A 25,277-nucleotide genomic window follows, 5' to 3' on the forward strand; every position below is an offset into this window, starting at 1 on the left:
TTGGCCATCAAATGAAGAATCAAAGTCCAATAAGAAAAGGAAAAAAATAAAGTACAAGGACAACACACAGAGCACAAGCAGATGGTAATTAGATATGTACAGGTGCAAAGGAGTTACAGACGGCTGCAGATGAAAGTCACAGTCACAGTGGAGGGAAAGGAACAAAAATGGGAAGTAAAACCAAAATTTATCAAAAAAACCATGATGTGACCAGAAGAAAAATAAGTAACAGAAACATGAAGACACTGAAATGTGAAGACAAACATTAATCATGACGACAGAGACAAGCGAGCAAGGAAATGGGAATAAGATAACACTAGAAACAACAACAAAGGATGGGGAATCCACGGGGAACATGACAGCTTTAAGCAGTTTCAAGATATTTGACATCCATCCATCCACTTATCCAATTAAGGGCTGCCGAGCCGTTGTCACAGTGCAAGAGGGTCATTGCTCGTTTTAGTTAGCTGTACCTAAACAAGTAGTAGGTTTTTTAGTTGTAGGAGAACATAGTGTAAAAGTCTGAAATGTCTTGTTATAATATAGATTTTTTTCCACCCAAAAGAAACACTGTGGGGTGTTTATTATTTGGGGAGAATTTACTGTGTTATGATGTCAAACAGAAATGTTATTGAGTACAGACGTACAAACACCTCCTCCATCACTATAATAACATCCTGGAAGCTGCTGGGAGTACAAGACAATGTCTTTCCTCCCGTATGCAAAGCCCTCCAGTTACCATAACTTAAACCGAGTGCAGCAGTAGGTGCATTTTGATGAACTCCATCCCCGTCTTCAGGGATGGTCACGCTTAGTGGTCTGCTTTATTACACCTGCTTTAGCACTGATAAAAAGCTCTGTGATGTAGCTGCAAGCTACTTGCAACAGCCCACACATCTTGCATGCACCTGAAATGGTCATCGTTTGTTTCACTTTGTTGGCTACTAAGGATGATGAAAAGGTCCTGTGAGGTTAACTTCAGTGGACCCAGCGTGGCTCAGAATGTCAAAGGGAATAAAAATAAGTCTGACTCGGGGTGGGGTGGTGGTACTGAAAATTGATGTATGGTGCTTTATACTATCTCCATGTGGGTTTACTGCCTTGTCCTCTTGGCATTTTTATCACCTCGCGGGAAAATTACCCCATCGGACAAGCACCAACAAAGCAACAGAAACAGCAGATCACTTGCACTATTTTGTTTAGGGATCAGGAGACTGGCAGCACTATTAGAAGTACAATGTGATGCATACTGCTACCAATAATATCATACGTCACAGTAGCTGTATTATTAGTTGAGCCGCAGAGAAAATCTAATCTCATAACAACAAAGGTCTCTGCATTAAATTAAGTATAAAGGCTAATGAGCCTCTCACACCTCTTAAGTGTAGTCAGTTAATCCAGTGCTTGTTAGCACAATAATATGCCAAGAAAATAAGCGCTTAGTGTTAATCACATATTTAAATGACGTCTGGTGTGTGGACAGTGTATTGCTTCTCCAAAGTATCCTAAACAAGGAAATATCAGGAGAAAGCCAGTTCAACCAATAACATTCATGCATGGAGAGCTGAAGGGGAAGTGGAAATTCCAGGATCCGTTTGGCAAGTTGAAAGAATTTCATTTCAAACCTTTTATCATTTATAGCAGCAGCTTCAAGACCCCAGAATCAGTCTTTCTCTATTTGTCATTCACAAGCCCAGTATCAAAAAATCAACAAAACAAGGGGCCCTTATCAAACACAATTTCCAATATGTCCCAGCGGTGAGTTCAGCACACATAATTTAAACCATACCTGCAAGCTGCTGATCAGGAAGAACCTTCAAGTTGGAGGCATCGAGAATAATGTGAGGTGTTTGTAAGCAACAGTTTGTAGACTTTAATCTCCAGACATGCGAAACGGGTGTTAAAAGGTCTCAACCAAAGTGCAAGTAATAGAGTAAATACTTGGAAACCAACCACTGGAAAGTGGTAACACTGAAAAGGTCAATACAAGTGACTCAAATTATTGGCCGTTCCTCCTCCGGGTTCTTGATAAGTTACCCCCAGGGTCTATATAAAGCTGTTGCACAACTATATTGATAGGACCTCTCGTCCTAACCAATCAATAATGAAAAAGCTGTTTGTGTACACTGATTTAGAAAGCTTATTACATTAGTTTCCTGTACACTGCAGTAGATTGTACAGTTGTATTGGTTTTACAGCCGTCCACTGCAGAATGAAACCACCACATATCAATATTTGGTTGTGAGTGCAGAGACACACACAGACTCCTTTACTGTGTGAGCGGCTGAAATGAAATCAATCAAATAGACATATCTATGAAGTAAGAATGCTCTTTGATTTAAGATTCAAATCCAATATCTGCTTGACACCAACACTGATACCCAGCAGACTTCTGCATCTGCTGGGATTTTTGAGTTCAAACACAGTCTGCAACAAAGGCCCTGTAGCAAAAATGTTTCATTTTGACATATATGAGTTAAAATGAAAAGAAGAACTCTGCTCTCAGATACTCTTAAACTGCTCTGTGTCATCAGCCTGTGATGTTCTTTTTTTAGGAACACTTATCATATTCACTTTTCAGCTGGAATGATTTCACCTCGGCGTGCTCCGTCTGCTTCTGCTAAGAAAATGCGACAATAGTGACATTAGGAGTTTAGATTTAAATTGAGGGGTTGAGAGAAAGGAAAATTAACATAATAGTGAGAACTTTAAGTCAAGAGTATATCTCTTAAGACCATTAAAGGCAACTTGTCTTGTGAAGCCATACTCTTAGAGGGATTAACAATGAAAGTTCAGACAACAAACAACAACAACAATGACAACAACAAACTTCACAGCTCTCAGTAAGGTGAGGAATAAACAGGCAGTTTGGTGAACTGCTAATCATATGATATAATACACAGCTCTACAAGTGCTACTATTGTTTATTCAGTTATGTTCTATTAAAATCCTCTGAACTTAAATAACTAAAGCCTTTATGTTGTCACTAAAAATATAAATCATGCAAATCTGATCTGCATTTAGATGATTGCATAATTCAGCAATGAAAAAGTTGCACTACTAAAAATTTGCTTTTTAAGTTGTTTACGGTATAAACAGATTGTTTTTTATAGACTTCATTAATATGAACTGCTTTCCTCATTCATAATTCTCCATTTAGTTGTTTTTCTGTTATCTGTGGAAAATAAATTGAATTCAAGCAAATTTCTTGTGTAATTATGCCCGATTACAAAACTGCAACACCAGTGGATTTGAGAAACGTATTTCTGCTGTCAGAATCACAAAGCTTTCATTCATTGTCATTTACTGTAATGTTTGGTGACTTCTCGTAAAATCAAAAAAGCCGATAAGCGGCATAAAAAGCAAGCGATTTGGGCTTTGTTCTGCTGTGGCTTCATCATAACATGAGCATCATTCTAGAGTGTAGCTCATCCTGTCAGGATCATTTGTGTCCTCAGCTCTACACGTTGGTACTCATGAGGTAAGAGCAAGATGAGATATTTCCTCAGTAGGTGTCTGTCATGGGTAGCAGTAATTACATATTCGCTTGTGCACTTTGGGACCCGTCAAGGTGAGCTAATGCAATCGTAAAAAGGAAGTCACAAAGAGCTATGGCCAGGCTTACCCACTACACCAAAAGGGTATTGGCCATTAAAATATAACATTAAAATATAATAGTGTCCCTGTTTCTTGTTGTACTGTAACATCGAAAAGCTTAATATGAAATACTGGCCACATGTTTTTGCGACTGTTAATCTCAGACAAACAATTAGTTAATGGTTTGGAAACAAGCAGCTAAATCATGAGCCACTGATGTAGAAAAAAAGAAGTCTTGATGTACAAAACATGTAATATTAAATATCCTTTATAAATATTAATTCATGCCTTTTCCTTATGCAAATGAACAGATCCAATCAGACCTAATAAAAAAATGTGGTACTATGAGATATAACTAAAATCACTGGAATAGATTCAATCAGTGGATCTTGACTGATTTCCAGTCAAACTTTGATGTCCATTGTACATATTTACATTTATAAATGTACATAACCACTTAGCTTACATTTCATTTTATTTTGACAGTAAAATAAACTGGCATATAAAAACAGTAATGAGATGGATTCTCTTAAACATTTTCCATGGTTTGGTAATGATGGTAGAATTTTCCTATATTTACTGGATTACAATCAAATAGCTTAAAAACCAGTGTTATTCCCATTGATCCCAGGGCTAACTACCAAATGAAGTCATGCCAAACTTAAATCCTGAAGTTAATCAGACAACAGATGACAGAGGAAGTCAGATATTCTCAAAGCTTTCATGAACGAGTGTCAATTTAGGAAACCAGGCTGTAGTTGAGGCCTGCAGAGGAATAGTGCACACATCAAAAAAAAAAAAAAAAAAAATACAAAATCTGGAAACCAATCATTTATCTATTAACCATTAAGCTGCCAGAAAGATTCCCTGACAGTGTGCGAATGGGGTGCAGTTTGTCACAGTAGCCAAGCAAAGTAGTAAACGTAGACATTGGCAACTGCCCTAATTTCAATCATGCCTGTGATGGACTAAATAGGCTGTTACTGTCAGTCTGCAATGTGTTAAGTTTTAAAATGTAAGTTGTACTTTTGGTTTATGTTTTTATGTTTCAGTTCATAGGATGGTTTAGTCTTTTGGCCTTTTTCAGTTGATTGAACTATTTTTGAGGAACAAGTCAGGCTCCACTTAAAAGTACAAAATGCTTTTTTCTTATCGCTGTACATGCCAGAGAGAGTTTGTCATGGAAACTCCTTTGTTTTTGGTTTTTGTTAAGAATGCAAAGCTGTGACACCATGAGTGTAGTGGGTTGCTGGGTTGAGCTTCATGTTAGCACAGACACAGGAGAGAATCATCAGTGTAATCAATTAGTAGCAATGCCATGTTATTCATACATATCCAAAGAAAAGGAATTATAGTGCTACCCAGTCCTACCTTTCTCTTATTAAAAAATAAAGAGGGGGTGTTTTTGTGCTTACTCAAGTTAATCGAATGTTATTGGAGAGGTTTATAGCAACTCAAAAAAAAAAAGCGACTTAAACTACTTCTTTTAATGAATGAATGCATAGGTGCAATCAGCATCACAATGTGTCATTAAGAGGGAGGCCTACGGTTAAGGGTTGTTTTACAAGCCTCTAAAGACTACAGAGAACAGATGGTCCATACAAATTTGCTGAACACATTTCCTATGTACCCATAGCTGCAATATATTGTGTTGTAAATCATTCATGTGCTAAATAGATGGGTTAAAGCAAAGCATTATTAAATAATCCTAAGTGAACTTTCATGCCTCTGTGAACAATGAAGTGAAACACCTTTCATCTTGTTGGTTGGGTTTGAAATTAATATCTAGTTTTTCCAGCGAGAGAATGGATCGTGGTAAATTTTGCTGACACGCATCATTTCTCATGAGATCCAGCACCTGTTTCTGCTGTCAGGCGCTCTCACATCAGTGTCTCGTCTTCTTGGCCATGTTCCAGTTTTGTTCGCCTTAACGTGAAAAATTGGGAAATAACTTGATACGGGGAGGGAGAGAGAAAATGTATCCGCTTGTAAACAATCTACCGTACTTCATATACAGCTAAAGAGCAACCGTTCATGCAGTAAAGGAATCTACGGTACATGAAACCCACTGAAACCCTGTTTAACGTGTGATAGCTCCACTTTTTCCACATCATTACTGTTCTGGCATCAGCCATCAAAACATTTTAGCTTGTCAAGATATCAAAATGCCACACCGCTGTCAGAATACATTTCAAGCGTGAGAAATTTTCATTTCATGCCGACTGCAGTAATGCAATTAAGTAAACACCCCTGGCTAATCAAGTTACTAAAATACACCCACGTCAGGGCGATGTTTATATGAGAGACAAATTGAGATGATCGGCAAACCGACAAGACATTTGTTTGTGGAGTGCTGGAATAAGTGCAGCGGGGGAATATGCAGTTTGATTACTGCAGATGATGTTGAGGAATTCCAAACATGGTTATTATAGGTAATTTGAATTGCAATCAGGCAAAAGGCAAAAATATACTTAAATCTCGTCAACTTGTAATTGAAACCCGATATGATGAAGAATGTTGCATTTATATCACGGTGCTTTATAATTGAGGATTCTAATAAGGACAAAATTAACATAATGAGGAGTTTTATTCCTAAAAACAAGCAAAAAAGATGAAGTGTTTTTTGATTTGTAAATAGGGTCTCCATGTATTACATTCATAAACCACTACCAACATTATCAACATCCACAAGTAAAGTATGGCAGGATGGGGATTTTAACAAAAGGTCTAGGGTTAAGTCTAGGGGCTCTGCACTATAGCAATACCTCTTTAGGGTGCCTGTCTGTATTGGTGACCTTGAACCCTTTCTCTGGCACCTGCCTAGAGTGTGTTTACTTGTGTTTGCAGGCAGATGAAAGTCAGAAAGCTGAGCCATAGGAAAAAGTTTAGGAAGTATCCTATCTGAATGAGAGGATGAACAGAATATTTGTCTGAACTATGTTCAAATGGTCCCAGTGGAAGGATAGTCTCAGAATATGAGGTGGAAAACCGTGTGATTGCCCCAGTTCTGCTTAGTACCGAGTTAACACAGTAAATTATTCTACAACTTACATCTCAGTCTCCTCAAGAATTCTTTTTACACTGAAGAAACCTGGTTTCATCAGAGTTTACATAACAGGACAGCGTGTTTCTACTCTGAGGTAAAAGACGGGGCAAAAGAATCTGAAAGTCAACGTGACTGATTGCGTATGTGTTTTTACGTCTTTAAACCTAGTTTTTTTCCTGCTCTATCGGTGCATCATTTTTATGCTTCAAGTCATGCCTGCACATCAGAGGGATTCTAATTTCAGTTTCACCTCTCAGTTGAACTACATTTTTCCTTCCTGTTAATTCAACAAGTTCAAGCCTACTTGAAGTTGGACTCCTAGGTATATTTTATTGCCTCAGATTATATATTTATTTTCTTAAGATGCAGCACAGTAAGAGCTAGCCTAATGTCTTAGGTACATGCAATGCCTACATCAGTGGTTCTGGTGTTATGGATTGAAAAATAGAAACTAAGTGTGGTTACTTATCTGTAGAGAGTATTTCACCTCGTGTCTGATAAAACAGTGTCAGTTGAGGGGTTTTATCATAAAATCCAAAAAGGCTTCTTGCAAAGGTTTACAATCCCTCTGAGCACTGTTAGCCTCAGGTGAACATCTGTGATATTACAAAGGCTTCACTGGCTCTTTAGGACAACATATAGAGCTGGGTGTGCGCTCTGATAGTGTGAGAGTTTATTTTGTTGGAAAAATCACAGTGGCACAAAGTGTGACATTACTAGGCTTGTTTAGAAAAACTCATTTGGGCTGTGCTGAAAAAACATGAAAATTGCCCAATCTGGCTGGTTGTCAGATTAAAAATATTTTTAAGATGCAAATTAGTTTGGGCAAATTTGTGCAGCTTACCTCCCCCAATCAATTCCAAAAGTCACACTAAACAACTCTTTTTCAAGACATGATTATAATGGAAATGGAAATCCAACAGTACGAATAAAAAGCACACAATGTAAAGGAGTTTTGTTCCAAAGACTCACAGTTTGAATGAAATTAAAAAATGTGTCATTTAAAATACCTTTCAACCCCAGGTAGGCCAAGTATGGAGAAAAGTAAGATAACATACATATATGTACAGTGTTGTCTTCATTTTACATGCAAAAAAGTATGTGTGGCTCCCAGTGTTTTCTTTTCCATGGAAACTGGGTCCAAATGGCTTTTTGGGTGTTAAAGGTTGCCAACCCTTGCCCTAGAGTATGGAGGAATCTGTCCCTAAAAGATGTCACCTTTTTTTAATGAATAAAGATTGTTACCGTCAATATCTATTCAGCCAATCACATGACAGCAGCAATGTTTATATGGGTAATCATGTCGACATGATGAAGACAGCCTGCTGGATTTCAACACGAGCATCAGAATGAGGTATAATGTGATTAAAGTGACTTTGGATGCGGCATGCTTGTTGGTGCTAGAAAGACTGGTGTGAGTATGTCACAAATTACTGGTTTACTGCTGATCCGCTGGGCCGCAGCACCCACCCGGTCACTCCTGTCAGATCAGAACAGGAAACTGAGGCCACAATTCACACAGGCTCAACAAACCTTGACAACAGAAGATTAGAAAAACATTCAGCAATTGGATGAGTCTCGATTTCTGCTGTAACTTTCGAATGGTAAGTTCAGAAATTGTTGTAAACAACATGAAATCATAAAATTCAACCTGCCTGTATTGACGGATTAGGTTTGTGATGGTGATATTTTCTTTAACACTTTAGTACCAACTGAGCATCGTTTAAATGCCACAGCCTACCTGAGTACCATGTCCTTACTGACCACAGGGTACCCATTTTCCGATGGCTGCTTCCAGCACAATAACACAGCGCGTCACAAAGCTCAAATCATTTTAAACTGGTTTCTTGAACATCACAATGAGTTCACTGTACTCAGATGGCCTCCACTGTCACCAGTTCTCAATGGGATGGATTCAAGTCGCATCAGGTTGGTATCATGGAGGTGAAGCCAGCAAATCTGCAGCAGCTCTGTGATTTGTTTCCAGCACCTTTTTAAATTAGTGTGATCACAGATATAAGGCAGTTTGAAGCAAAAAGTATTAGATAGATAGATGGATGGATGGTGTGTTCAGATTTTAAAATTCTCAGCACAATTTCTACCAGGGGTTTGTATCAATCATTGCCTCAGCATTTTTTTTTAAATTTGAAATTCTTGCTGCAGTCTGTCACTGGCTGTTCCTGTCTGGAACACATAAAATGAGCTATCCTACGGCTGAATCTTAGAATAAACAATCCAACGTACCAGAGTAACTGGGATGCCAAAGCTTAGTATTATACAGACATGGCTAAATTAGCTGTGTTCTTTGCAACTTTTGTCATTTAAATAATTAATGACTTTTTTTAAATAAACAAAAGAGTCAAAGCCTCAGCAAACAAGACCAACTTATAATAGCCGCAGCAGTCAGCCTGCACATGCACCTCTCACCGAAGCACATATAAAAGGCATTTGTGCTGCTCTCTTTTGCTGCCACAATGCTGACCTGAAAGCTTTTCCTTGTTGATGCTGCTGGTGCTGTGCATGCAGCATTTCAATAACCCAACCTCGACTACAGTATCCACCTGTGAGGCTCAGAGTCAGTGCTCCAGAGAAGTTATTATTTTTTCATCATTATCTGTTTGATTGTGATGAGTCACAATGGCAAAGGCGTGACGTCAGTGCGAACACTGTGTGCACTCTGTTTAGACACAGCAGGCTTTCTGAACTATAGTGAAGGAAATGCAGCAGCTAAAAGGTGATAAGACCTCAGGAAAAAGGATCAGAATAGTTCTGTGATGTAAAACTGTTAAGGACAGATTGAAGGCACTGGATGACAGCTTCAGAAAAATGCTTCTGTTTGCTGTCAATAGCTGCAGGCAAAAGGCTTTAAGAGATATTCAGCTGCACATCAGAATAGTTTCACATGGTTTTTTAGAACATCAACGCTGAAACCAGGCACCAGAGGAATGCCTATATATCAGTTGAATTTCATTGTGCAGCATCTTGTATTAACGCCTAATGCCATGATTGAAGCTGTTAAAGTATCATCCTTCAAAACCTTGATTCCACTGCTTCGCTGCTTTCTGAGAGTGGCATTGATTGTCTACTCGTTTGCCAAGTTTGCCAAGTGTTAATCAGGAACTGATTAGAAGCAGTGGATGGAAAAGAGCTGGGGCTGTATTTGATTTGCCTCAGCTAAGGACAGAGATTAGTCACTTAAAGGGGCTTGCCACCCGCTTTAATAATTAACACATGTCATCACTGCTTCCCTGGACACAAGAAAAACTCCGTCAGCAGCTTTAAATGTGAGACCTGCGTGTCCTGGTTGCTGGCTTTCGCGCTTGAGAAGAAGGTTGCCTACAATATTGAGCAATCTGTCCCGAGGCACAGACAAAACGTAAACCGATTCTTCAGAAGGACAGCATCTCCCTATAAACCCTTTTCGAAATGCAGTGTAACGCTTTGATTTAAGCTCATATTCTAGGGGAAGCAAGTTCTTCTGGAGTCAAAAGAAATGCTCTGGAAAACCTGACTTTGGCTCATTTTTGATGGATGTCCTGGGCAGAGATGGGCAGTAACTGTAATCAGATTACTTTTTTCGAGTAACGAGTAAAGCAAGGGATTACTATTGCAAAAACGGTAATTAGATTACCGTTACTTTCCCGTAGGAACGCTGCGTTACTGCGTTACTAAAACCGTGATTTTTTTTTGCGAGAATGTCTCATGACAGTGACGTAAGCGAGTGCGACGTTTGTGACAACAGCTGTGTGCAGATCAACAATGGATCATATATCGAGTACTGGAGAGAGTATGAGCGTGCAGCGTTTAAAGCGTGGAAGTACTGACCTTACTTTAAGTTTGATTCCATAAAAAGTGACAAAAACATTAGCCTCCATCGTGCGTGGGAAGAAAACTTCTTTTTACAGCGAAAAACCCCCCCCTAAACTTCCAAGCAAGCACCGAGTGCGCTACCACATAATGGGAAATTCACAGAGAAACTGCCGTATCCTTCCACTGACCGCTGCGGCACACCTGCACCAGGGTAAACCTCCGCCTACCCTACTCCTGCTTTACAGGTGAAAATAGAGCAAAAGGACTGCTAGTCTTTGACTTTATTTATTTTCTGCTGTGTTTTACTTGCATCTATTTGAAAGAGTGAGTGTAAACACAAAAAAAAAAAAAAATGTATGTGCTGGAATGTGCAGAAAATAGGTTTAAATGTTAAACAAATTTCTTCCAGTCAGTGAATGTTGCATATAATTACATTTTTGCTTGATGCATAAAGTAAAACAAGTTTTAAAAAGGGACTTTTCCATTTGATTACATTTTGTATGATGGATTATGTAGAAAAAGTAGAATTGGGCTGAGAGATCTATCGCTTTATCACCTCTTCAGGTTGTAAATCGTGTTTTTAAAAAGTAATTAAGTAACTAATTAACTAATTACTTTTGAAAATAAGTAATCAGTAAAGTAACGGGATTACTTTTTTGGGGAAGTAATCAGTAATTAGTTACTGATTACTTTTTTCAAATAACTTGACCAACACTGGTCCTGGGAATGTAATTTGGACTCCCTTTTCAGAAGGATAAAATGGAAGTATTTGGAGTAAACAAGCCTTTGCCAGTGGGTTTAGGGGGAGTCGATAGGTGAGGAAGGAAGAAATACTGTGGAACATTTAGGCACATGCCAACAATGCAGAGACCAACAGGTTACTAAATCACACCGACATGAAACAATTGAAACATAACTAATAGAACCTGCATTTGGGATGGTCCTGAGGTATGAAGCTACTAGAGTCACTATGACTTCCAGATTTCAAGTCCACAGCTTATACTTTGATCAGTGAAGCTGAAATTCTTCTTTTTTAGAATAAGTAATGTCATTGTGGAAGATAAAGTAGGGCATTTTTTATGCAGTTTGGCATCTTAGAGTGAAATAACGTGGCCATAGGAAATACCTGGGGACTTTTATCATTGATCTTTCCTCCTTTTTTATTAGTGCCTTTATCATTTATTTTTTTTGCATTCTGACTCTGTCTTCCCCCTCATGGCACAGGTAATGGATATCCACTGTTTGGAGGGAGCAAGTGAATTGAGGCATTTCTCTTGTCATTATTTCCCCTCCTCTGAAATCCCTGTCTTGTATTTCTTTCTCCTGGGCTGTCACTGATGGAAAGCTTCTTTTCTTTGCTTCCTGTATTGCCTGCCATCCAGAGTCCAACAGTCATATAACCACTTCATCTTCCCCACAGTGTATTTGCGTTGCACACATTCTAACCTGCGCTGTGCCCTTTTGGCTCATTCTCTCTCCCTCTTTTCCCATGTTTACTTTTTTCCTGCACCCAATATCTTGCCTGCCTTCATCTCGCTTCTCTTTTTCAAATCCACATCTTTCTGGCTCATCTTGTGTCTGCTCTCCTCCCAATATACATCTCTTATCTCTCCTTGTATTGCTGCCATATAAATTATTGATGGCCCATCCTTGACTCGACTGGTGTAGTCAAAGGGCGACCCAAGTACCGAGGACAACATCAATACCAAGCTAAAAGTGCAGCTGTGGCTTGTGCACTCTCTGCTTGACTAACTTTAACCAGAGTCCCTCTTTACTAATGACCTACTTAGAAAAAAAAAATGCTAATTTGAATAAAAAGTTTTCTCTTTTTCTTTCCCCTCTCTTTTTATTTTAATTTGCAGCTCTTCAGATGACTCACAGCTCACTTCAGTCCACTCAAATGGGACATAAAGGCCCCGTGCGCTGGATTCTTACATCACTTTAGACATTGTTGTTGTGATGTCATGTTGTAGCTTGTGGCACCAGTTTATTTAGAAATCAGCGCTTCTTTGTTGTTGCAAGAAATTACATCTGTTGTCATTTTTCTTTTCATTCAGAATTCTCTTTCATCTTCATATCTTTGAGGCATCCGAATTACGATTTTTTTTTTTTACGTGTTTACGGATCCTAATGCAGCGTCTAATTGTGACTGAGCAATGTCATTTGCAGAGAAGGATGCCACCAATTATTAAGGAAACACCCAAATGAACAATATTAGGAAACTGCCTGTTCAAAAAAAATAAATCAGAAATAAGAGAATCAGTCATTTTAAGTGGCACATCTCACTGAACTCCTTTGTTCACATTCTTAATGTTTTCTTACTTCATCGCTTCTGGTTATCAGAGCATTTATTGTTAGCAACTTGGTACAGTTGGAGTTGCTGTTTTTGTCATTTTGATGATTTTTTATCAAAAAATGCAGTAACAATACTGTAAGGTGTGTATATACACACAGTATATATGGCAGGTATTCTCTTAGAGAGTACGCGAAATGAAAAACAGAATAGACAACAATATTGTAAGCTTGTCAGAGGTAGTGCTGTGCTTCTGGTGAATAGGCTTCTTATTTTTATTGCTGATCAAACAGAGCGGGTAAGACAGGCCTAGTTGCTGGCAGACCTTTCTCAGATTCAGACTGGGACTTTAAGCGAATCCTGATGTTTTTAGACACAAATTCTTTTGTTATCCTGATAAATAAACGCTGTCTGTTACAGATTAGCAGGACTGATAACGTTTGCTGCCTAGCTGTATCATACATACCCATAGATGGTATCAAAGGTCGATGTTGCTATCGTTATATCACCCAGTTTTGAAGACATGAGCCTACATCAATGGTTTCTACCATGCTTTTTTAAGATAAAATGCAGGTTTAAGATTTTTCTGCAATGGATCCATGTGTTTTTTACTGTCTGACATCTGCAGTGGTGCTGTGTAAAGTTGTGGGTCAACTGGAGGAGGTGAAGACAACACTGTTGGTACTTATATATTACAAATTTTGCTCTAATTCTTGTTTTTTGGTAGTATTTCTTAGTATGTGAATATTAGTATTTTAAAAAAAACTACTATGTACTTCCTGGGTGACGCGCTTAAAGGCTAGAGAAACGGACCATTGACCCTGGAAACTAAAGAAAATGATTGATGTAAATATTATTGCACACCTGTGGTGAGCGAAGCTATAATTGGTCTGTTGGTATATTTGTATCACTACACCTCGAAGAAGGCGCGACTGATGTCCATTGTGTATTTTTTATGTCTTTATCCCTGTGAAATATAAGCCGTTTATTCCTTTTTTTTAAAATATAATGTTATTTTGTGTCTTTTTCTTTTGCTTATAACTGTTCCCACTTTTCATTTTTGTTGCCGTGTGAATCATTCTGTTATTTTCTTATCATCAACTGAAAGCTGTGGTCTTCAAGAAATGCTGCAAAAATCCAAAAGAACAGTGTGGTATCTGCTACCAGGAAGTCAAACATCGTAGCCTCAAAATTCTCATGTTACATAGAGGTTTGGAGGAGACCAAAGCAGGGCAAAAAATAAAGGGAGAAATTTGATTCATTTGAACTACGTGAAACAGGCGTTTCTCTGTCCTCTCCAAATAAATGATAAAGTAGAATAAATCAGGAGGCCTAGAAACAGAATTATTTAGAGGCAACAATAATTCAGGCCTTTAGGTTTGTCAGATTGTTGCTAGATTTTCTCCTTCCTAGTGTCCCTGTTTCGCTTTTAATACTTTTGTACTTTCAGAGCAATTCTTAGCTTATTGAGTTAGAAGGAGCAGTTCCTTTCTGGTAGTGTCTTTTGAGGTCTTCTGTTACTACTTCTCAGAACTAGGGCATCCTGTGTGCTCTGCAGGGGTAAAATGTTAAATGTAAAGGTTTACTCTGTTTTTCTCTGTTGGTTTGCTGTTCTCTTTTTCTGAGATTTCCACTTGTATGAGAGGTCAGCAGTAAAGTTCACTTGTCTGATGAGGACACATCGAATGCTGGCTGAATGAGAGAGGCCAGATGGAAAACGCATGTTGTGAAACCAAACGTTTCCAGTTAAGTTCTGCCACACAACATAATGCAGATTCCAAAAAACAAAAAAAAAGATGCAGTTTACTGCATGACAGGAGCAGGAGGGGCTGCTTTCCCCATTTAATTTGTGAAGATGTCACAATTTTAAGTATTATAAAAATGCACTTCACTTCTGTGATTGTTGTCCCCATGGTAACAGATAATGGTTATGTGTTAAGGGGTCCAAAAGATCATACCAAGAAACAGCTGGGACTATTTGTGAGTGCAGCGCTCACTTGAAAATAATATTAAAAAATAAATTAATTTAAAAAAAAAAAGAAAGTAATTATTTTTGGTAAAGTATCTTGTTGGCACTCGGGGATTTGGTATATACTCACCACCCCCACACAAAGCTGTGTGTGACAGATTTACTGAGAGTGCTTTGAGTCAGGCTTGATGTAAGGGTTATGTGTCTGGAGCAAAGCAGATGCTAAAAGGCTACTGTGTAGGAAAGCACGAGGTCAGTGGAGATCAATGTGATTGATGTTTGATGGGGTCCACCATCTAAATGTGTAAATAAGGCTGAGCGGCTTTGGAGTTTTTGTTTGCCCGCAGTGTGTATAGCGCACATGCTCTCTTTTTTCTTCAGATTTTATGAACTTCAAAGGCTTGAGGGTATTTAATCATGTTTACCTCTGTGACTGTGTTCACGCCCCCAGTTTGTTTTCTCTTGATTCAAAGCTCACTGCAAAAGCTGATTTTGTTCAGGGTTTTTATCTTGTTTGTTTAGGTTCACTCTGCTAAGCCAGACCTTCTAAACTAAACCCGCATGGAGCCTGTTTACCGAACACCAGCTCAGTGGTCTGCCGTCCAAATCCAATCTAGTCCTCTCACTGCTGACCACAGTTTATCACTTTTAATATCATGTGAAAAGTGGTGTGGAATATAGCCTGAGAGTGAGGATCTGACTGCAGCAGCTCAGTGCTCAAAGTTCATGTATCCAAACGATGTTTAGTGGTGATATTCCTTCAAAGCATGCAACTACCAACACCGGTCTTCCATAAACTATAATTTCCTATCATGTTTTTCCTTTAACCATGCAGCAGTTTAACCACTTTAATCAGTCCAATCAATATAGTGAACAAACAAGACTAGAAAACAAGTGGGATCATTCCAGCGGTCTCAGAAACTACAGCCACTGGTGTCTCAGAGATGTGCACCAGCTGTCCTCTCATATCAAAAATAATGAAGTTACAGCATTAGTTTGGTGGTTCTTACTTGCAGTAGCATGCCAATGTTTTTCTCTGCTGCAAAACAGTGGAGTTCTCCATTGGGTTGGGACAGAGAGACATGCAGACTAAAAATGGAGCTAAGCTAAGAGACAAAGTTCTTGATTTATCAGTCATCAACGGTCTGATGCTCACCAAAAAAAAAATCTTGAGCAAATTATTCTCTAGTGTGACTCGGCTTAGCCTTAGAGATAGGCTGATAAGTACATCTGGAGAGACCTCAGAGTCGAGGTGCTGCTCATCCATGTCGAAAGGAGCCAGTTCAGGTGAAGTGCTAGAGTCTCCCTTTGGATGTGCCTCCCTCCAGGCCAGATGATTATATGCCTCATCTGGGAATGCCTCAGAAAGTATTGCTGTGGAGAACGACTTCTGGAATACCCTGCTTAGCCTGCTGGCACCATCGTTTAAGATGACTGATGGATGGTTGTCGTGACAATTTTTTTCACAAATAGTTAATGTTGTGACAAATTTGAAGCTAAATCACAATGATTTCTTAAAATTAAACAAGTACTTTTTAGTGCCTAAATCTAACTTTTTTTGACAGTCTAGGGGCTCATGCAAAAACAAAGAAACAAAGCAAGCATACCAAAATACAACAGGGGTGATCCATGTAGAAAATTAACCAAATTAACCTCCTACTTTCTACTTCAAACTGTCATACAGAAAGCAAAAGGCACGAGTTACGCAGGTGTGGCAGGTTGGGACGAGGAAAATATGACTGAATCCTTCGCAGATGGTAGCTATCTTGGCTCATAACGTAACCTGTGGTCATCAGTGAAGAGTCAGTCATTCATAAGCTGCGGCGTACTGTTGACCCCTTTTGTAGGCTACGTCGTAGGCAGATGTTTAAGTTTAACTTGTGAGCACAGCACTCTTTTTGCCTTCAAATGAAACTCTTTAAAACAGTACAGCTTTTTCTTGACATTCAATAACCCCCCAGTCAGTACCAGTCAGTAGTTTTAGACAATGTGTTTTCATCCTATTAAATATTACCTTTTTTTCTCACTCCAAGGTGTTTGTTGGCACTGATGCCAGAAGGTACAACCATGGAAATATTGGTTGATAAGATAATACCCCCCTTTTGTAGACCTTTTTAAGTCCACATTAGGTTGGAGGAGTGATAGGCGTTGCAGGTTTATCACCTAGAAAACAATGATTCTTATCTTGTTTGAGAATCTAAACCTAAATCTAAGTAGCTTTAATCAGCTGATTAAGTTTAGGTCCGGTGTTTGGTTTGGAAAAACATTGCGGTTTAGGTTAAAATGCATCACTTCACACCAGTAATCCTTCCCATTTATTAAGGGTTTTACTTTACAATACCAAAGGACGCCTTATGTGTAATTTTACCACACCACTCACATACGCAGTAGCTGAGGATGAACTGAGTATTTCCGTGCTGTAAGCTTTCAGTATGTATGTATGTGGGTGGATTGCTAATTATAGCTGTGTTATTTTACTATACTTGCTGCCTTTATAAGTGGGACAAAGACACATTCATGCATTGATGAAAGAACGGAGCAATTTCTTCTCTTCTCTATTTTAAGTATGTTTAATTATAGAAAACCTGCGATAAACAATAGAACAATATATATTCATAAAAAACATTTTAGTACTGTCTTTCGTCAAGTCAAAATCAAAATATATGGTATCAAAAACACTCTGTTCTGGTTCACTCCTGACAGATTGTGCTTTTCCCAAATGAGAACTGAGTCTGTGGTTATTTGTTGCCACTTGAGTTTAAATCACATTTGTCCTCCGCTGATGAAAATGGAAACCAGCTGCTCTGAAATGTATAGAGAAGATGTCCTTTATAACATCTCACCCACACAGTAGCAAAAAGTAGTTTTGTTAAAGTAAATTGTCCTGTTGTCCTGCCTTAAATAACCGCGTTTCCTGTCCTGTGTTCTCAGATTGACCACTACGCCCAAAGAGATCTGAAGAAGGGTCTGCAGCTCTTTGGCACAGAGGGCAACGTGGGTTTGACCAACGCCTGGATGATAGTACAAACTGATGTAAGTTGTGAGATCACCGGAGGGAGTAGGCGATGCTTTGGGATGCATCTATTTTAGATTTAACTGCTTTAAAAGAAATATTATAACTGTGCCGATAATAGTAAATACAACAACACAAGCTTGAATCTGTGACATTTTGACTGCATTATTCATTGTTATAGTACATTGCATCTTTGCTATTGGAAGAGTTTCACTGTCTCTTTTTCTTGTTTTGGGGGGGTTTTGTGCCACTGGGATCACGTTAAATTATAAGTGAATAGTGAAATGCGGAAACACCATTTCGTTTTACATTTCTCCTTTCAGGGTAATATACGAATAAAATACTGCAATCCTTTTAGCCGTGTAACAGGGCAGCCCTTAGCGGCTGGAAACACAGTGAGACAGACCAAGGCAAGTGTAGTGGAACAAAGTATTTATTTGCTCTATGGCTCTCCTTACAACAATTAACTTGTCGAGCTTCTTCACAGCACAAAAATCCCCTAATGACAACTGGCAGCCTTAAATATGTTCAGCTGTCACAGACTTAACCATTATTCCACTCTCAGGTAAATTCTTAAATCCCAACCTTCCACCACAGTATACAATATATCAATAAGAATAAATAAATACATAAATACATTTTCACATTTACATATTAATAAATATTTCACACTTTAATGTTACACAAAACCCAATATTATAAAAACCCAGAAACCCAAGCACAAAAAGATTCACCACACTCTTTACCAATGGTCTCTCCCGGAACCTTTAAATGGTGTCTGGACCCCCGGGGAAACATTTGCCCAAACACCTTGAAGAGGACACAGGCAAGAAAGGTGAGTAATCATTAACTTACAAACACTTATTTGCAACACTTTTCCCTAGATTTCACACACACATTTGCCTTAGTTTTCCTTATTGGTAAACCTTAATCACAATCTCAATCACCATTCTTCTCTCCTGACAGACAACCACCACATTCCTTGACGAGGAGCAGCTGTGCAGGATCTGAAATAAGGCTACCAACTGATTTTAAAATTCCCAATAAATAGACAATAAATATTTAAACTTCTTGTGTGCAAATCCATGCTTAAAGTGCAATGCTCATAAATTGCTTGATAAGGTGCTTTTAATAAAGTGAAAGGTGTGCTCTAAAGTGCTATACAGACAATACAATATAAATAAATGCAGTAAGGGAGTCCTCTTCCTTACATTTCCTCCTCCCTCTCTTAAGCGCGAAGTGCTTCAGTCCTCTGTCATCCTAGATAAACAATCAGCAACCACATTTGACTTCCCCGGCCTATACTGGACCGTAAAGTCATAAGGCTGCAGAGACAGGTACCATCCTGCAATGCGGGCATTCGCATCCCTCATGCGGTTCAACCACTGGAGGGCACGATGATCAGTCTCCAGAGTGAAGTGACGTCCCAGAAGATAATACCTCAAGGCCTCAATAGCCCATTTCATGGCCAAGCACTCTTTCTCCACCGTCGAGTACCTCGTCTCCCTGTCGAGTAGTTTCCGACTCAGAAACACCACAGGCCTTCTTTCACCATCCACCTCTTGCTGAAGGACAGCACCAAGGCCAACTCCCGAAGCATCAGTTTGCAAGATGAATGGCTTGTTGAAGTCTGGACTGTGTAGAACTGGATGTGTGGAAACTGCTTCCTTGAGGTCTCTGAATGCTCGCTCACAGTCTTCCGTCCAACGCACTTTGTTAGGGGCTGAGCCTTTTGTGAGGTTATTAAGTACAGTGGATCGCTCTGCAAAAGAAGGTATGAATTTCCGGTACCAGCCTACTAGACCCAGAAAACCTCTCACCTTCCTTTTAGTTGTCGGAACTGGGAAGGACTGAATTGCTTCAATCTTTCCAACCTGCGGCTTTATCTTCCCAGAGCCAACTACACAGCCCAAGTACTCCACTTCTCTCTTGGCTATGGAGCACTTCTTGGGATTGATAGTCAGTCCAGCCATTCTGATGGAGTGTAGCACCTTCTGTAGGTGAATGACATGCGCTTCCCAGGACTGGCTGTACACCACCACGTCATCCAGATATGCTGCAGAGAATGCTGACACATCTCTCAGTACATGGTCCATTAATCGTTGGAATGTCGCTGGTGCACCTTGAAGACCAAATGGCATGACTTTAAATTGGTACATACCAAACGGAGTTTTGAAGGCTGTCAGCTCTCTTGCTTCTGGTGCCAAAGCCACTTGCCAGTATCCTTTACACAAATCAAGTGTTGTAATGTACGTTGCTGATCCAACTCTCTCCAGCAGGTCATCCACCCTGGGCATTGGGTAGGGATCAAACTTGGATACTGCATTCAAATATCTGAAATCAATACAGAATCTCAGGGTGTCATCTTTCTTTGGTACCAAAACAATCGGGCTGCACCACTCACTACTTGACACCTCAATGATTCCCAGGTCCAACATCAGTTTTATTTCTTTCTGCAGCACTGGCACCAACCGTTCAGGAATTCTGTAACTCTTTTGTCGAACGGGTGCATCCTCCTTCACCCGTATCTTATGCTGAACCAGTGATGTGAAGCCTGGTGTTTCTCGAAAGAGCTGTGGGTCCACGAGTGGTTTTATATCAGCCTGCTCAGTAGGAGACAAATGAGAAAGGTCAACTGAAGCACAAACTTGAATGTTAGTTGGAAAGAACTTCTCAGTCACCTCCTCATCCTTAACCGAACGCACCAGTAACTGATAGACCGGCTCTTGTCGGCTGTGGAATTCCTTCAACAAGTTCACGTGAAATGTCTGATATTTTTTAACCCTTTCTGGCATATTCAGCTCATAAGTGACTTTACTCACTTGTCTGACGATCTCGTATGGTCCATGGCATTTTGTCAGCAACTTGTTATCGCTGGTGGGAAGCAATAACAGTACTTTCTGACCTGGAAGGAAGACCCTATCCCTGGCCTTCTGATCATACCAAGTCTTTTGATGTTTTTGTGCAGCTTTCATGTTGTCTTGCATCAATGATGCCATTTTCTCCAACCTCTCTCTCATGGTGATGACGTAGGCTGCGATGTTTTCGCCTTCTGCTTTGGATTCCTCCCAGCAGTCCTTAAGCAGATCCAGGGGGCCTCTCACTTGGTGACCGTATAAAAGTTCAAAAGGCGAGAAGCCAGTGGAAACCTGCGGGACCTCCCGGTAGGCGAACAGAAGGTAGGGCAGCCATTGATCCCAGTCAGCACCTGTGTCAGAGACAAACTTGCGCAGCATACTTTTGAGAGTCTGGTTGGATCTCTCCACTAGCCCATCCGTTTGGGGGTGATACGGGGTGGTCTTAAGTCCCTTTATCCCTAACAGCTTATAAACCTGCTGCAACAACTTTGATAGAAAGTTCGTTCCACAGTCCGTCAGAATTTCTCTTGGTATGCCTACCCTAGAGAAAAGCTGCAGAAGACAATTAGCAATGTGACGAGCTTTAATTGATCTGAGTGGGAAGGCCTCAGGAAACCGTGTTGCATAGTCACATATGACTAATATGTAGCGATTACCTGTGGAGCTCCTCTCTAAAGGGCCCACAATATCCATGCCTAGCCTCTCAAATGGTGTTTCAATAATTGGCAGTGGTTGCAACTGGGCTCGCGCTACTCCTTTGCCTGAGGTCAACTGACATTTTTCACAGGAATGGCAAAACTCAGAAACCTGGACATACATCCCTGGCCAAACAAAACGGCTGCTGATCCTATTCAGTGTTTTGTGAAAAGCCATATGACCTGCCCATGGAATTGAATGACCCAAATCCATAACTTTGTCTCTGAACTGTTGTGGGAGTGCCACAGCTTCGCACTTCCCCTTTCTCTGGTACAAGATGCCTCCTTTAATCAAGTAAACAGTGTCTGCAAGACAGCTTACCTGACCTTGACTAACCCCCTCTACCTCTGTTACCTTCTCAAACCAGGGTTTTAGAGTAGGGTCGCTTCTTTGGAGTGCACCTAAATCTGAGGGAACATCAAACTCAAGTTGGTTATTTGGCTTAGGGAACAATGCTATACCTTTTTCCCCTGAGCCTTTGAACTTTTCTCTTCTTTTCTGAGCCCTAGACTTCCTAATCTTCCCTGGCTCCGTTTCGAGAGACTCCTCAAAAAAGGGTAGTTCTTGCATCCTTTCCTTTGCACTTTGTGCTCTTGTGACTACATGACAGGGTTTAAATGGTTCAACTGTCATCTCTAGAGGAAGTGAGCTTCCAGATTCATCACCTAAGCCTTGAATGTCTTTCTCAGCACTCACTTGAGGGTCATAATCTGACTGGTGTATTAGATCAAAAAGAGTGGGGATGTCATTACCAAGTATCACTGAATATGGCAAACTGGGAACCACAGCTACCACTAACAAGTAGGTTTGACCTCCTACTGTCAGGTAAACCTCAGCAGTGGGGTACCTGTGTTCGTCTCCATGCACACAACTTATTGTAGCCCCAACCCCACTTAGCTTTTCTCCTGAAATTATGCTAGAGTGTACAAGAGTCTGAAAGCACCCAGAGTCAAGCAAAGCTTCCTCTTTACGCCCATTAATTAAAACAGGGACAGTACAAGCTTTCTTTCCTACTGGCTCTGTGGCTGGTCTTGGAACTGCACACAAAAGAGATGGTTTTGACTTAAGTGCAGGGCAAAATTGTTGTGTATGGCCAAAGTTATGACAGTGATAACATTTAATATCCTGAACTGAAGACTTAAAGGATTTCTTCACATTGTGAGGTCTATGGGAAGGGAGCTGCCTAGAACTAGAAAGATTTCTAGCCTGAACTTGACCAGAACCCTGTTCACCCCCAATGGACTTACTTGGTTGGGCGTAGTGGGTCTCCCGGCTGAAGTAGGTGCTCTTGCTTCCTTTTCTGGCTGAAGTGAAAACCTCTGCGAGGCTAGCTGCTTCCTTTGCAGTCTTCGGGTCATGCTCACGTATCCAAATCTCCAGCTCTGGATTAACCATTCTCAAAAACTGCTCCAGAATTATCTGCTCAGATATTTCTTCTACAGTTGATTTTTCAGGTTTAATCCATCTTGAAAACAGGTCTTTCAATCTTACATAAAGTTCACGTGGCATCTCACCTGGCTCAACTTTCAGAGATCTGAAGCGGCGTCTGTAGGTGTCAGCAGTGATCTCATATTTTGCCAGAATTGCCTCTTTCACCTTATCATAATTCTCAGAGTCTGTTAAATCCATAAGAATGTAGGCTGTGCGGGCTTTACCTGTCAACAGGGGAGCCAGACGAATAGCCCACTCATCTCTGGGCCATCGACACACGTTTGCCATTCTTTCAAACGTAGTCAGAAAATGTTCAATGTCATCTTCTGTTGACAGAGGAAAAAGTTTTGGTTCAATTAAAGACCTGGACCCACTGGCCACTGGAATGTCTTCACCATTGAATCCAAGTTCTTGTTCTTCAGATGTTGTAGGGGGCGCTGGCGCCTCTGGTGGGTCAGGCTTATCAGTTACAGCGTTAACTTGTAGCTGGATTTGCTGAAATTGATGCTGCATGCCTTTCCACCTTTGCTCCTGACGTGACAAATCCTTCTCCCACTTTTGGTCTCTGGCTGCTTGAGACCGCATAAGAGATTTCACCAACCCTGTTAACTCCTCCAATTTGTCCTCAGGGCTTGTTGCTGCCATGGCCTCTAGCTCAGATGAAGCTCCAACTCCTTCATCAGGCTGCTCCTCTTGGCCTGGCTTTCTTCCACCTCTTGTCATCATCTTCTCACTGTGGCATGAGTGACACACTTCTGACACCACTTGTAACAGGGCAGCCCTTAGCGGCTGGAAACACAGTGAGACAGACCAAGGCAAGTGTAGTGGAACAAAGTATTTATTTGCTCTATGGCTCTCCTTACAACAATTAACTTGTCGAGCTTCTTCACAGCACAAAAATCCCCTAATGACAACTGGCAGCCTTAAATATGTTCAGCTGTCACAGACTTAACCATTATTCCACTCTCAGGTAAATTCTTAAATCCCAACCTTCCCCCACAGTATACAATATATCAATAAGAATAAATAAATACATAAATGCATCTTTACATTTACATATTAATAAATATTTCACACTTTAATGTTACACAAAACCCAATATTATAAAAACCCAGAAACCCAAGCACAAAAAGATTCACCACACTCTCTTTACCAATGGTCTCTCCCGGAACCTTTAAATGGTGTCTGGACCCCCGGGGAAACATTTGCCCAAACACCTTGAAGAGGACACAGGCAAGAAAGGTGAGTAATCAGTAACTTACAAACACTTATTTGCAACACTTTTCCCTAGATTTCACACACACATTTGCATTAGTTTTCCTTATTGGTAAACCTTAATCACAATCTCAATCACCATTCTTCTCTCCTGACAGACAACCACCACATTCCTTGACGAGGAGCAGCTGTGCAGGATCTGAAATAAGGCTACCAACTGATTTTAAAATTCCCAATAAATAGACAATAAATATTTAAACTTCTTGTGTGCAAATCCATGCTTAAAGTGCAATGCTCATAAATTGCTTGATAAGGTGCTTTTAATAAAGTGAAAGGTGTGCTCTAAAGTGCTATACAGACAATACAATATAAATAAATGCAGTAAGGGAGTCCTCTTCCTTACAAGCCGTTAATAGGATCTGGACATTTATAAGTCGGCTAATAAAAGAAACACCACCAATCTGAGAAATGGCACCAGAAGACGTGTCTTGAAATGACTCTACTGACAGTAATAAACACTTAAAGCGTTCCTGGTTTAAATGCTGTGGTAAAATGTTTTCAGAGAGATTAATGCAAACATCATAGACCCTCGGAGGTAATCTTTGTCTCCAGCTCTCACTTTGATGTGCATTTTCCTGTTGCAATATTTATATATATATGTGTTTTCTTCCTCTATATATCTCTCCAAAGAAAACACAATGTGAAAAACACAGATTTGGAATTAAGGATTGCAGAGGACGGATGCTGCTGTTAGAAAATGCGTTTGGGAGACATCAAATGATAGATCGCAGACTTAGGGGCTCTTTGGACCTTCTTTTTTTTACATCACAGATCCTGTGTTATGGCTTGTAGTTTTGTACCATTAGTAAATGTGCGGTGCATGCTGGTTGTTTGGCTCTGCTCTGTGTTGGTGTGTATACGTGTGTCTAGTGCGTGTTTACCTGTGAATGTGTGTGTGCGTGGTGACTGATAAGACATAAATGATGACAAAGAAATCTATTGCTATGCAAATACTGTATGCAAATCCAGGTGTGTTTATACGTAAATGCGCACATTTGATTTTCTTCCTGCACGCTGGATCATGCCATAAGAAGAATCTGCCTGAATGAACCGCTGCCTGAAAATGCTAGAGCACGAGCGTGAACGTGCATTTCCCCCCCACACACACCTTTGTCAGATCAGCCGCTGTGTGTATGTATGGGTCTCCACAGAGTCTGGCTGAGATGAAGATCATTATACGGCAGCTCTCATTCTGTCACTCCCTCCCAAGCCTCTTACATATATGCTGACTCACTGAATGGATAATGCAGCAGATGTCCCTGGAGCAAAGTTCACCCTGAATATTATTA

At 40.1% G+C, this 25,277-nt stretch overlaps 1 protein-coding gene and 2 long non-coding RNA genes across 5 annotated transcripts in view; all 3 read left to right on the forward strand.

Annotated features, from left to right (window-relative positions):
- tspan4a (tetraspanin 4a) overlaps positions 1-25,277 on the forward strand; it is a 185,816-nt gene that overhangs the window by 141,739 nt on the left and 18,800 nt on the right. For all 3 annotated transcript variants that reach the window (XM_076884896.1, XM_024803359.2, XM_076884894.1), the window contains one exon: positions 17,647-17,748. In XM_076884896.1, coding sequence (XP_076741011.1) covers positions 17,647-17,748 — 102 coding nt within the window. The remainder of the gene's footprint in view (positions 1-17,646; positions 17,749-25,277) is intronic.
- On the forward strand, positions 17,773-18,795 carry LOC143419007 (uncharacterized). The gene is made up of 2 exons (XR_013098966.1): positions 17,773-18,563; positions 18,695-18,795. It is a non-coding gene; the product is annotated as an uncharacterized LOC143419007 (long non-coding RNA).
- LOC143419006 (uncharacterized) lies at positions 23,808-24,187 on the forward strand. Its single transcript, XR_013098965.1, has 2 exons — positions 23,808-23,955; positions 24,087-24,187. It is a non-coding gene; the product is annotated as an uncharacterized LOC143419006 (long non-coding RNA).

Source organism: Maylandia zebra, linkage group LG1 (assembly GCF_041146795.1).
Source record: "Maylandia zebra isolate NMK-2024a linkage group LG1, Mzebra_GT3a, whole genome shotgun sequence".
Classification (NCBI taxonomy): Eukaryota; Metazoa; Chordata; class Actinopteri; order Cichliformes; family Cichlidae; genus Maylandia; species Maylandia zebra.